The sequence below is a fragment of the Phoenix dactylifera genome, unplaced genomic scaffold, assembly GCF_009389715.1.
Source record: "Phoenix dactylifera cultivar Barhee BC4 unplaced genomic scaffold, palm_55x_up_171113_PBpolish2nd_filt_p 001398F, whole genome shotgun sequence".
NCBI classification, from domain to species: Eukaryota; Viridiplantae; Streptophyta; class Magnoliopsida; order Arecales; family Arecaceae; genus Phoenix; species Phoenix dactylifera.
The window spans coordinates 90,020-104,087 of record NW_024068720.1 but is presented as its reverse complement, the minus strand read 5'-3'; the positions used below and the strand labels follow the sequence as shown (position 1 = coordinate 104,087).

Genomic DNA, 14,068 nt, shown 5'->3' with positions numbered 1-14,068 from the left:
CTGAGGTTTCCATGCGTTATTTCTTTTTGGATCTTTGATGTGGGCAGGGGTATAGGAAAAGCTCCTTTATTCAACATCTCTACCAGGACTTCCACTGGCCTTTTCATTATTCTTATCCCTGGTCAATTCTTCATTTTGTCCACACCAACGATTTCGTGGATTAAATTTGCGAAGGTGGAGAGAGGAGAGCGAGAGCCCAAAAGTAGAACTGGAACGAGACGAAATTTGTCTGTCGAATTGACGTGTCCATCTTGCTAGTCTTTGATGACCTGGCATCCTCAATTTTTATGACTAGGATTCTGGGACGGAGAAGCCCGGTGACGTAAAGGAAACATGGAATTTTCAACAATTTTTAAAATTTGTACTTGCGTGTTTCCTTTTGAACCATTCTCGACAAATAAAAAAGTTAATATACAGATTTTATAGTTAAAATTCCTGTATTTTATTAATATTATGTATAGTCTCTTTTTGCAATTTAACATAATATTATTACACATTACTCCTACAAACATAGATAGTATAAGTAATATCTGATGAAGCCATCCTTTCACATCAATACCTTCAGTCCAAGTGAGTAATGTTATTGACTTTGTTGAAGAATTCTGTTTCTTATTCATCAGAAAAGGCAGCAAAGATATCTTTATCACCATCAAAAAATACATACAATTAAAACATTATTTATGTTTATAGAGATGTTGATTTTTATTGACATTGAGCCTATGTTATGTTTATAGCTAGTTGAAGCTAGGTAATTAATGATTCAAATATATGATTTTTTGAAGCTCGAAAGAAAACATGATCTAACCTCCTCGGTACATTAAAGTTTTTTTACATGCATTCTTGATCCTATGCAAAGACTAGATTAGGCTTAGAGTTGATTGTGGGGCCGGCCCTCGAGCCTAATCTATGTTTATTTTTAGTTGGATTTCGAGCTGGATCTATTTTCAATTTGATATTGTTGTTTCCAAATCTGGCCCATGAGCAGTTCTAATTGTGCGGTGGTTTAGCTTTTCGACTAGCTACTCTGGCCCATTTTTTATGACTAATATTTTTAAGTGTATGGGTTCTTTCATTCACTATTTTTTATACTCAATTAATCTAAAATTTTGCCCATAGTCCCTTCATCTTTTGTTCGGATTTTGATTTGATGTCATTAAAAAAATACATCTTAATTAATTCAACTCTTGCTCAAGCAAAAAAAAAAAAGAAACAACAGTAGTATGTTAAAAAAAAATGTTCATTGCGATCAATGGATTCTCACATATACATCAGACGGGCCTCGCAAAAGCAGGAAAGACTCTCCATGTCAACTATTACGACCTCTCGCATGTGAATAGAACGTGCCCATGGTCCTAAAGTGGGGAAATTTATTTTTTATATTTCTTTTTTGGGTAAAAAAAATTAATTATCATTTTTTTTCTCGTTTTGCCCATTTCTATTTCTAACGTTGTTGGCCTACATTTACCGTGTTGAACGTTCGGTTCATCGTTGACTCCCGACCGAGATAAATTAAATATCAATCGTATTTCAGATCAGCACGGCATCATTCAATGCCCCACCGAATCGTCCTTCCAGATCATCCGCCGGCCACATTCGGCAAGTCTCGTAGAGAGCCATCGCCAAAATTTTCAAAAATAAATAAATAAATATATATATATATATATAAATATATATAATAAAACTAAAAAACATAAGTTCACGGAAGCAACTACTTCTTTCCTCAACACAAGATTGAATTTCACTTCTATCCCAACTAAGCAGTTATTTAGAGAGATAAATAAAACTACAGGCTGGATGGCTATTGGTTGCTGGAATTTGGACCCGGGGGCGGCCGCGAACCGAGGAGGAGGAGCTCCGGCGCTGGATCGGAAGGGGGCGGCGGTCCGTCGGCGAGCGGCGTCCTCTGTGGGGGGCCTGCAAGAAGCCGGTGGCCGGGCTTTTCCGGCGCCGGCCCTCCGATGCCTAAGTCAGAGGGGGGGCTTAATTTTGGAGAAGAGAGAGGGACTGTATGTGAAGTCCGAAAAATTTCCTTGGGAGGAAGAAGCCTCCCCTCTTTTTAGAGGGAGAAGCTCCCCTTTTATAGGGAGAGTGGCAGGGTTACCTGTGATGTGACTGGGCGAATTAATGGGTTACCGTCACGATTGGACGTGGGCGTAGAAGTAATGAGTTGCCGTGGATGGCCCGTTTCCCTCATGGAAGGAGGTTGCGTGCAGCAAGAGCTTGCTTGTGGCGTGCAGTGCAGTACATTCTTGGGAGTGGTGAGGTGTTGACAGTCGTAGCAGGGTATGGTCCCTGATTGATATGTCGCGGCGTGGCCGGCAAGTAAAGCATGGTGCGGTAAGGCTGCTGCAGGGCATGGCCGCAGCATATAGACGACGAGGTCGGCCTTCTGAGGTCAGCTCGGCCTTCTGTGCTTTGCCTTCTGTGCTTGGCCTTCTGAGGTCAGCTCGGTCTTCTGTGCTCGGCCTTCTGAGCTCGGCAGCCTTCTGAGCTCGGCAGCTTTCTGTGCTCGGCCTTCTGGTCTCGGCAGCCTTCTGTGCTCGGCAGCCTGGATGAGCTCGGCCTGGATGAGCTCGGCAGTCCTGGATGAGCTCAGGCTTGTTGTCAAATTTGGGTGTTTTAATTGTACGTGTGGGGTGGTCTATTTTTTCCCCCAACAGCTATTTATGTGACCAGGGACCATTCGAGCCAAAGGGGGGAAATTACTCTGAATATTTCATGATCTTTTTAATTTTTAATGTTATTATAGGGATATCTGTTTTAGGAATTATATTAAAAAAAGTAAAAAATTTGTAGGGGTGGGGTGACGCTGGCAAGGCAGTTTTGGCCAGCTTTCCCACACCCTCCTCCACTTCCCGAAGACCGCACCTCCCCCGACCCTCACTTATCTCACTTCCCCTCCGTTCTTTTTCTCTTCCTCTCCTTCCGCTTTGCCGATCGCGTCTTCTTCCCCATCTTTGCCTCGAAACAGCACGAGAATCGTATATTTTGTTCGACTCTCTGTTAGATCCTCATAAAGGGAATCTCCATCGAGTTTCGGGGGGAGTATATCTTCCCATGCTCTGTTAGCCCCCCAATTTCAATCTCGTCGGTGCTCGAATGGAGCCTTCTTGCAGCAAAATCGAACGATGTCGGCGTTAAATCTTTTGGTTGTTTTTGCCGTTTAGAAATCGATGGGATCGGAGCGAGCGGTGGTGGAGATTAGCTCTGACGATGAGGATCTTTATCCGGAAAAATGGGATTCGTTCGATTGGGTCTCTGACCTGCTCGATCGTGACGATATAGGGGCGGAAGATGTCGATGATGTCATGGTGGTTGACGAGTTTTCGGTTCCTCCCGCGAAGCCGACGCAGAATTCTGAGTCGTGGAGGCCGGCTAGGGGTGCTGCGGGTGATGAGTCCGATGATGATTGCTTGGTGTTGGATTCTGATCCTGATAATCCGGTCTCGGTTGTTGATGATAAGGGCAGTGGGGGACATGGGTCGGATGACCTGCTCATACTTGGAGAGAAGGGGCAGGTATAATTTTTCTTTCTTTCTTTCTTTCTTAAAATCTTTTTTTTTTGTTTTTTTGGTGTACTTCTAGTTGGATGATTTCGATTATGTTGCTACTTTAATTTACCTTCAAAATAGAGGGGATTTTTGATGCTTAAGGTTTACTTTCGCCTTTTCCTATTAGTAGTCAGCAAAGTGGTGGAAAAGGGTATGGAAATTGATGTTTTTTGATATTCTGGAAAGCTTCTGGCTTTTCCTATGGCCACTGTGATAGTTAATAATGTCCTGATGGAGATAAATATTTCCCCTGATTTGGTTAATCTTTGTCCTTTCTGATCATTTTTATCTAATCAAGAAGTACATGTCTATCATTTATGAAGCGAGATAATACTGTTCGTTGGGGTCTAAGAGTGTTGTTGCTGCTTCCATGACTATGCAGCAACTTGCGCTCTGATGTGTTATTGTTGCTTTTCTTTTTCTTTAAATATTTCTGTAGTATAAGACATGTTTTTTTTATGCATAATGTTTGTTTGATAACTCACATTACAGAGAAAGCTAAAAGAAGCCTAGCATGACCAAGAACTTAATGCACTAAGTTTGTGGTCAGACTTTATGGCAAATGTTTCATTTTCATTGCACTGAAGTGAGCAAGCTGACTTCCAGCGTAGTATCGAGCAATTTTTGGGGAAGTGTACTAAAGTAGATCTGTGCTGAGACTTCCAGAAAATGTCTATTCCCCTTTCTTAGATATACTTTGTCCTTACAGTATTATGATAAATGGCCGCTTAAGCACTTATGCAGTCACTTAAATGGCTTTGCCCTATGTATTTGCTTAAGTGCTCAGAGGCCTCTTTGCCTGCTTAATCATTTGAACACAAGCTTATGTATTTAATCAGCTATTTAATATGCCGATCTTCTTCAATCTAAAACCAGCAATTCAATGGGTAACTTAGTGTATTCCATCTGATAGATTTAATTGTTATTCTAATTGTTAAGTGTATTCTATCTGATATATTTAATTGTTATTCTAATTGTTATAGTACAACACCTGTAATTAAATTATGTTTTTATATGATCTAGTTTCGTTTTCTTCAAGGAACCATATGTCATAAGGTAATGATTAAGTAGCGTCTAACCTGTTCCGCCACAATTTTCATCAAACGTAATGAGGTCATGCACCTTTATCCATCTATGAAAATAATTGATAGTTCTCTCTCTAGTCATGTAAAAGTGTTAATCTGAGGTGCGAAAAGGGTGCAAGTGTCTAGAAGGATCCAACACAGGCATCTTCAAGAAGTTGGACAAGGCTACAAGTCTGTATGATATCGATGTATGCATGACTATATATGGAGATATGTTAAATGGACACTTGCATCTAGCTCCAAAAATTTGTATTATAAATATGTGTCGGATATGTATTAAATACTTGGATACTTATGAAGCTCACTTCTAAAGATTGGCAGAGAGTTGAATTCTTCCAACATTTAGCTTGACCCTTCAGTTTGATGTGAGGAGCATTTTTTTTCTTTTAAAGGAACTTTGCAAAAAATTTATTTATATCCTTAAGTTAGTTAGAAAGTTTGAATGCGAAACATGCATATTGAAAGATCATAACAAATAATATCTTTTAAATATTTTTTTTAAGTACTTAAATAAATAATGTTTAAAGGTATAATATATAAATGGATAAAAAATATATTTTATCCTACGTATGTTGATATCTTTCTTTTCCCTCTTGCGAAGTCTAACACCTGGATATGTACATAAATTCAATTCTCATATTCATGTCCATGCAACGCTAGCATGGATCCGTGATACAAGAAAAATTGATTGCACCAATTGCTTTGTGATTTTATGAAATTGATAAAGTATTTGTTGTGTAATCATAGATGACAACTTTTACATAGCGCTGCTAAAAGTTTACATATAATGGAGATGATACCAAAATTGAATGACTTGAAGTACAAAGAGTATCCTGGAGTATCTAAACATCTGATTTTTCAATAAATTGAATATTTAAAAGTGTTCATGTGTCATTTCACCTGATTAACATTGGGCATTTGTTGTTCCCTTCAAGAAGAATATCATTGGTATTTAGACAACTACAGGAATAGAGCTGAATAAGTGCTTGGATTTTAATTGAAGTGACATATCTCCATGTCTTACCTTTCCATGCACATTAGCTACTGCTAGTCATTAGTTATAGAATGATTTATGTAGGAACATCGAGTTACCATCCTATCTTTGGAATCTTTTAACCATCTTCTTTCTCCCAGTTTCTTCCCTATAGTATCTCGAAGAGAGAAGACAACATTTTAAGTTAATCTTCTTAGCATTTTCCTTAAACAGAATAGAGACAAAATGTATTTTCTTCACTCATCAGTATAAAAAAATAATTTGAAGTATTGCTGAGATGGTAATATGGCATTTAGCGGACAAAAATATAGTCCCTGTTTCATAAATTTTTTTCAAAACATTTTTTTTTAATACATGATGCATATAACACTAGTTTGTGAGGTATCTATGTGGTGCTAGAGTTAATGGGAACTCTTGCAATAGCGCCTCATTGATGCTTTTCAACCAACAAACATGATAAAAGATAAAAAAATGGTGTCCTAGTGAATTATTGGGATGCTAGTATGTCCCAAGTGTCGGTATGGTGTAGCCATTTCATTCATCTTCGTGATTTGTATCTGCCAGGATGGACTAAGAGACATGTTTTTCGTGTGCCAGGGCTTGGACCCACCTAAAGTCCCAATATCTTATTGTTCTGATCTGCAATGGTTGGGATGGTTTGAGATTAGCCAAGACTTTAGTCATTGGAAACAACTCCCGATCACTTTGGTGCTTGTCCTAGCCCACCCTTTGCCAGTTTGTTTTATATGAATCATCCTAATTCCCTGATCATCTAGTCCATTTTCTGATCAAGGGTCTCTCCATTTCTGACATGTTCTATCCCTCTTCATTGCAGAAGATCACTTTGGATAAACTTCACTTTTAGCCAAAATAGATATGGTAAACTAAGCATCAGTAAACAAATGTGTGTTAATTGATGAATTGCATTTGGATCTAATATTTAATGATGTATGGATTTTTATCGTAGTTGTTAGATGGATGTGCTTTATAAGATTTAGTTATGTCTTGGATTGATTTCTAGTTCTAGGACTCTACCGGTGGTGGTGTAGAAATAACCAAGTGTTTAGCTTCAGACTAGCCAACTAAGCTCATCAGGATGGATCATTCTCTCTTGAAAGTTGTTTGCTGTGGAGGCAAGTTTGGACAAGTGGCTATTCATCTTATTGTTTAAGAGAGACCTTGGATTAGTATTTTGTGGTTGTGTACCTTGTATTAGTATGTATTTGTCGCTATACTGAATAGTCAACATTCAAAATCTATGATTGTAAAACTGCACTGTATTCTCTCTCTCTCCTCCGCCCTCCCCCTCCCTCTCCTCTCTTTGCTGTCCAAAGGGGACAACTCTTGGGTTGGATTTCAATTGGAAGCAACAAGTCCAATAGAGAATCCATCACTAGCATATACTGATATTGAGACAAATATGATTAGATATGAAATCTTGGGTCAAGGTGTTCAAAATGCTTTACATGATTTTCTAAGTGTCTCGATATGTGTGTCAATTATTTAAGAGTACTTTTTTTAATAATAGGATTTTATCTTCAAGTGTCCAATCTAATCCAAGATTACAATGGCCAAGTAAATGGACTTAAGTTGTGCGAGAGGTTTCTTGTTTAATCTATTATCTTTTCACATATTTTGTTTATCATTCTTCCAATAGACATCTTCAAGAAACCCCCCGAGTTTCTTCCTAGCCTAAATCCTATAAAATTGATGCTGTCCGAGTGGGTTGGCATCCATCTATCATTCTACTCTGTTCATGAATTAAGCAACTGCTTAGAGCGATGCAATTGAATTTTAAGTGATGTAGAACTGTTTCTTCTAAGAGACATTCTTTCTGCAAAGTAGCTTCTATATATTTATATTAAAAGTGGCATGCACATGTGAAATTTATGTTATAATTGACATTTTAACTTAAATATTTACGTTAAGGATCAGCACAGCATATTCATTTGTATATTATCATTTAACTAGTACATATGTTTTAGCTGTGTGATAGATGAGTTTAGATTGGAGAGCAATAGGATGTTGAATATGGAGAGCTTCTTATGCGTATCTTATGAGGATGGTCATTGTATTTCAAGGACAAATTGAATTAAAATATGTTTTAATTGGACAAAATGGTGTTAATTCTTTTTTGGGACCTCACTCCCAGTCCTCTATTTAACTGCCATTTTACGTGCTGCTTGTTTCTGTACTCAGGTGTATCTATTCCCTACACGCTCATGCATTGCGATGGATTAAATATATTTTAGTTGACAAAGACAAAATGTAAGTTGGTAGTAAATTCACAGGGCGAGCCTCAAAACACCCTCATCCCCCCTTCCTTTCATTTCCCCAATTTGTGAATTTATTTAGATATCTTATTGTAAAAGAGAGGAAAAGTTTGAGTAAAGAAAATAAACAATATAATGGCCCTTTTGGTATAATGATTCAGGTATTTTTAACACCGGAAATAGTAAGGAGTTAAGCAAAAGAGAGGAAAGAGATATAGATGAAGGAGAAGCAATTAGGAAGGAGAAATAACAAGTAGAATCCACCACTAAAATCAAGAAAAAGAAAAACACAAATTTCAGTTCAAAGTTACAACTTTCTAAAAGATAAATAAATAAATACTTTTACGAGCTCTAAAAGGCATGAACCATAATTAATCAGCTTAGAAGCACTAACACACGTTCAATATTAATAACACATAACTAATGCAAAATAACCACTAACTATTATTAGCATAATAACTACTTGCTGTTAGTAGCATAAATAAATACTAGATTTTGATAATGATTGAATTATAGGCTACTCCAAAGTGGTCTGAACCAAAATGGGCTGATCTAACATTGTTGCTCCATTGCTTCTGCACTAGAGGCTTCCATTGTATGGAACTTATCCATGAGTTGAAAGCTTTGTTAAGAATTTGATTGTGTAGGCCTATAAATTAGAGCTGATTATAGGCCGGGCCTCGGGCCTAAACTCTATTAATTTTTAATTGAGCTTTGGGCCGGGCCTATGTAAAATTTGACATTTTTTGTGCCCAAGCTTGGCCTATGATCAGGACCACTATAAATGTCTTTTGCTCTGCTGCACTTAGTCTTTCCTTCTTACACCTTGCATTGAACATCTTTCGCCACGATTGATGTAGTTTTTAATATTATTTCAATAAATTCTTGCAATATTTTCTTCCATAAGATTTTGGTTGAATCAAACAAGGGTGCAGTAATCACAAATGATGAGCCTGTATATACTACTCGCAAGTAGGGATCTTCATAATCTTTGAATAAGTGAGGTAAGGAGAAAGTAAGACCACTCATTGAATATAACTATCCCTTTTCGATTAAAACCTTTAAGGGATCAAAGCATAAATCCTCACGACCAATCTTAGATATCTTTTCTTAGACTTGAATGTCTCCGCATGATTCACCATTATGATTGATGAATTCATTGCATACTTAGATCTTGCAATTGTGTGGTCAAGAGTTGGAGGATGGCATGCAAGAGTCTTGAAGGAGAATTAGGAGTATGAGATATCACCACATTAGGAGGCTTTTGAGGTGAATTCCTAACTTTGGCTTTAACTGGTGCCCCGCCCTTGAGTTTGATCTTGATACTGTGATGGAGGAATAACTTCAGTGGAGGAATAACTTCAGTGTATGATGGCCTTTCATTTGAATAAGTTATAGTTCTCATCAGTTGAGCAAGCATAGGTTGAAGTTGCTCAAACCCTTTTTCTTGTTCTTTGAACTAATTGGCTACTTCTTTGAATTGATTGGTTACTTCTTTGTGACCTTCATCTATCCTTCGTTCTATTCTAGCCAAGTGTTCTTCATCTTAATGTGGTAACTCTTCATGGTCTGAAAGGAGTTCGTCTCGCTCGTCATTGTTGTGGACCATGATTTTAAGTAGATTAAGAGATTGAACTAATACTCTGATGCCAATTGATACCTAAAATCGAAGGAGATAAAGAAGCAGCAAATAGGAAAAGAGAGAGAACAAGTAGAATCCACCACTGAATTTAAAGAAATTTTAACACAAATTTCATTCCAAATTCTTCACTATATTTCTTTCCCTGCTGCATATCAATTCATATAGATACAAGATGACCCGACAATCCCACTCATTAATGCTTACAACTATCCTAAAGGACAAATAAATAAATACTTTTACAAACTCTGAAAGGCAGCATGTATGAACCGTAATTGATAAGCATAAAAATAGCAAGAGACATATCGATATTAATAACACATAACTAAAGCATAACAAAACGAGCTATTAATAACATAATTGATACTAGATTTTGACTTCATGACTAAATTATAGGCCACCCCAAAATCGGCTGATCCAACATGGTTGCTTCATTGATCCTGCATCAGTTTTTTTTTGGTTGTATGCTCTTTTATTATGAGAATCATTTGTCAGTATATAAGAATTTTATCTTGATAACATAATTTCCACATAATCGATGCTTATCCTGTCCAGGTGCTCATAAATATGTGACTGACTTTGTACTTGAATTATGTTCCTTGATGCTCAATCATGATGATTGTTCGAAAGCTCAAGCTTGGATCTGTTCTTTGCATTTGTAGAACAGATTGCTGCAGTTTGTTTTCCCCTCATTGTATGTTTTTGAATATTTATTGATGATGACCATATAAAACAATAGATACACCTTCAGATAATGATTCTTAAATGTAGAAGCAATTATGATTTGTTGGCAAGCATCTGGGTATAACTTGTGAACAAATTTTGTCATCCTTTTGCAGTTGGCTTGCAGGGATTTCCCTCATCCACGGCATCTATGTGCTAACTTCCCTTTTAGCACCACACGACATGAAAAGCATTGCAAATTGGTAAGTGTTATGTTGCTATTTATACACTTTATATTCTTTTCCTTGAAAATTTTTGGCTTTTCCATTGATTTTCCAGAGACTTGAAAAATCATGGCTTTTCCTTGGGTATTGTTCATGTAACTGGTCGGTACTTGTTTCTAATATGCCTTCTATCTGTCCAATCAATTGATTATGACTCAGTAAATGCAGTGCCACTGTTATGTCTGTGATTCTCCTGCCCCATGTATCTATTGGGGCAATGGTATTGCAAGCACTGATCATTGTCATTCTACGGATAAAGATGGAAGGTGGAAAGCACTGCGGCAGTCCTTCAAACAAAAGAGCACTACTTTTGAGCCACAGAAGCTTCTTGATACAACACTTTCCATGTTGCCATCCTTTCAAAACTCAGTACCACCATGTCGTTCCAACACATCTTCGCTATCCATTCCGTTATCCAGATCAAATCCCCTCCGGCCTTGCTCAGCCACTAGATGTGCCACTCCAGATCCAGCTAACCGAATACACCACCAGAATTCAGCACCTCTCTCTTATCTTGGTCAGAGGCCTGGTCATCATGCATCTAAATCCCACCCATTAAATCCCAGAACACAATGCATACAAAGACAGAATCGTGTTGCTGGTGCTTTGACCGCTCAGTCAGTGTATTCCCAGACAAGATTTAAAAGGGTTGGGACAGCTCGATCTGGTCCTATGAGCTTGAATGAGAACCGACTACCATGCAGTGCTTTGAATAATAATCAGTTGCAGAGAAATGTGCTACAGGGATATCATTTCACACCGGTCACTTCGAGGAGAACTCAGTGCCCTCCAGTGACATCACACAGGTCTCAACGCCCACCAGGGACACTGCCACAGAGCTCCCATTCTGCACCAGTAACTTCTCAGATATCTCAGTGCCCACCAGTAACATCAGTGGATGATAGCGTGAATCAGATGTACAAAACTGCACTGCAGAAATCTCAATGTGTGCCAGTAAGATCACAGAGTTCCCCGTGCCCGACCATGACTCTAGTAAATGATGACACGAAAAGTTGGCAGGATATGCTTGCTAGCGTGGCATCTGAACTAGGAGTCTTTGACAGTAACAGCAGAGAGGCCACCCCAGATGTGCAACAGCCACTTATGGTTTCTTCACAACCCCAGCCCTTCAGTCAATTTGTTTCTGAGACAAATGTAAGTCAGGATGTGGATATCTGTGGTCATTCCGCACCAGAAGTGACCAACCTGAATTCATTAGGCTTTGACTGCGGATGGGAGAACCCAGCAGCTCAAAGTATTCCGGAAAATGCTCAGGGAGTAGATTCCCAGCTAAAAGATGTACAGCCATCTGACTCACTGGTTTCTGGGTGCAATCAGGGTTTAGGAGACTCTCGGTTGGGTAGCATTTTAGCCTTTTTAGAGGAGGAGATGGTAGCAGAGGGTGCAAAAGAACCAGGGCAACCGGAACTCGATCCTGTCACGCTGCTCTATGACTTCGAAGCCACATGGAGTAGCTTACCACCGGTATAGTTTTATGATCTTCAAACATCTCTTGGGTCCGGTTCTATTTTAACTCTCTTCTCGGTTACAAAATTATCTGCAATATACTGATACATTAATTAGGGTCTTATGTGGCAAGGATAAGCATCTCTCCTGTATATTTTTTTCTGAGATCAGATATACTCATCTTTTTAAATTGTTGAGTAACCAGAAATTTCTCATGTGGAATTTAATATTCCTGATCATCTGAACTGTGAGTGAAGATTATACTGAGAACTTTGTTAAGTTTATATTTGGGGTAATAGTCTGTGTAAATGCTCAGGATTAAGTTTAACAGTGCATTGTCACCTATTTTCCAAGTGCCATCTAGGCTGTGTTTTAATTGTTTTGCTTTGATGAGGTTGCTATCTCAAATTTGCGACCCGTTTTTGTTTCTCGGTCCATTCTGTGTAGTGCCTCTGCCATTACTTGACATATTAGGTGTCCGTAGTTGTTCAGGAATTAATGATTGCTGAGTCCCCATCGCAACAAAAAGCAATTATGCAACATAAAACACTCATTTACTGCAACGTTTGTTGATCACTTTCTTTTGAGCTTCCTTGTGGTGGTCTAAATATTATATCTATTTTTTAGTAAAGTTAATTCCTCTAATTCTTTTTCTGGAAAACATACAAAATATCCAGTAGGACTAACTAATTAGCTTCAGAAGTCCGTTGCAAATCAGGGCCTCCGAGCTTGGATCATGCCCTAATTTCACCTATGGTCTGCAGCTCAGTCTCTACATGCTCGTAAGTTGTAAACCTTTGACCCTATGAATCATTTCTTTAAAGTTACGAGCAACAGTCTTTTCTATATATATCAAATAATAGCTACCATGCCGATTGTCGTAGTTCTTTGTGAAGTCTTCCTGAGTTGCTTGGCATCTCTTATGGATTTTGTGGATTGCACATCCAAGGACCTCTCCATCAACTCCATCCCACAATCTCATGAAGTGTGTTTCAATATTAAAACGGATATAAAATTGGCAACGTATGCAGGAGGGCTAGAAAATGCCCAATATTACGTAACAATAGCATTTTGGCATGTATAGCAAACAAATGCGACATATCATCCTAGAGCATTAATTGTATTGGATAGTTTAATGATAATTTGCAAATTCAAAAATCGTCATGTCTTGTTTGATAAGTTTTGTGATTTATTTAAAGTAATTTGGTAGAATGGTAGAACTTGTAGACATACATACATACATACCTCCTGCTCGGCTTGAGCAATATTTGCAGACAACTCTGCTACTTTTTCCTTAAATGCTAAAAAGGCCTCCCTAGCCTTGGAAAGATGATCATCTGAAATCATCGCACGAGTCCATACGACCGAGGCTTGAGCTTCTGCCGACTCGACATTGTCCTCGGCCTTCCTTACTCTCTCTTCAGCTAGTCAAGTTCGCTCCTCTACTTGCTCGAGATCGGCTCTTGATTTTTCTTCAACCTCGGCGACTTTCCATTCATCTCAAAATCTGAAGCATGCCGCCTAAGCGATACAATTGCCTTGTGCATATAGTTGATCTCATGGGCGTGTTGAAAAGAAGAATAGTCAGTAACTGAAATAAAAGACACGGTGAAAATTTACAAAACGGAAGCTTTCCCGAATAATCAAGTCGAAGCTCCGTTTATCAGGTTATTGATGCGGAAGGAGCACATAAAGTTCTTGTCAGCGTGCAGCTGTATAGCTCGTACCACATCCTTGGCCACCCGGGGGGGGGGGGGGGGTTGTCAAGCTTGAATCAGAGTCATTAACAGACCACCTCGGAATGTAAACCCTGAAAGAGCGAGTCGAGAAATCTGGTGCAGGAGTTGGAGCTGAAGGGTTATCTTCAGCTGGAGCTGACTAGTTCGGACCAGTCTGTGCTAAGGTATTAGCCTTGGATGATGATGGACAAGAAGAAATGGCAGCAATAGTAGACAGCTGGGCGAGAACGACCCTCTTCGGAGGAGCCAGCCTAATGAGTAACAAAAACTTTACCTTAGGGTTGAGTTCCACACCTTTTGTCTAAGCTGCCAGCACCTCGAGAGCAGAGAACTTAGGAACAGAGGCCTCAATTTTTGTTTCAGTAGGAGCCGA

The 14,068-nt window shown here is 38.7% G+C and overlaps 1 protein-coding gene across 1 annotated transcript; it reads left to right on the top strand.

Annotated features, from left to right (window-relative positions):
- Positions 1–2,812: 2,812 nt before the first annotated feature.
- On the top strand, positions 2,813–12,297 carry LOC120108571. Its single transcript, XM_039122210.1, has 3 exons — positions 2,813–3,518; positions 10,382–10,468; positions 10,658–12,297. The coding sequence occupies exons 1-3, from the start codon at positions 3,174–3,176 to the stop codon at positions 11,978–11,980; spliced, it is 1,755 nt and encodes a 584-aa protein (XP_038978138.1). The 5' UTR covers positions 2,813–3,173; the 3' UTR covers positions 11,981–12,297.
- The last annotated feature ends 1,771 nt before the right edge of the window (positions 12,298–14,068 follow it).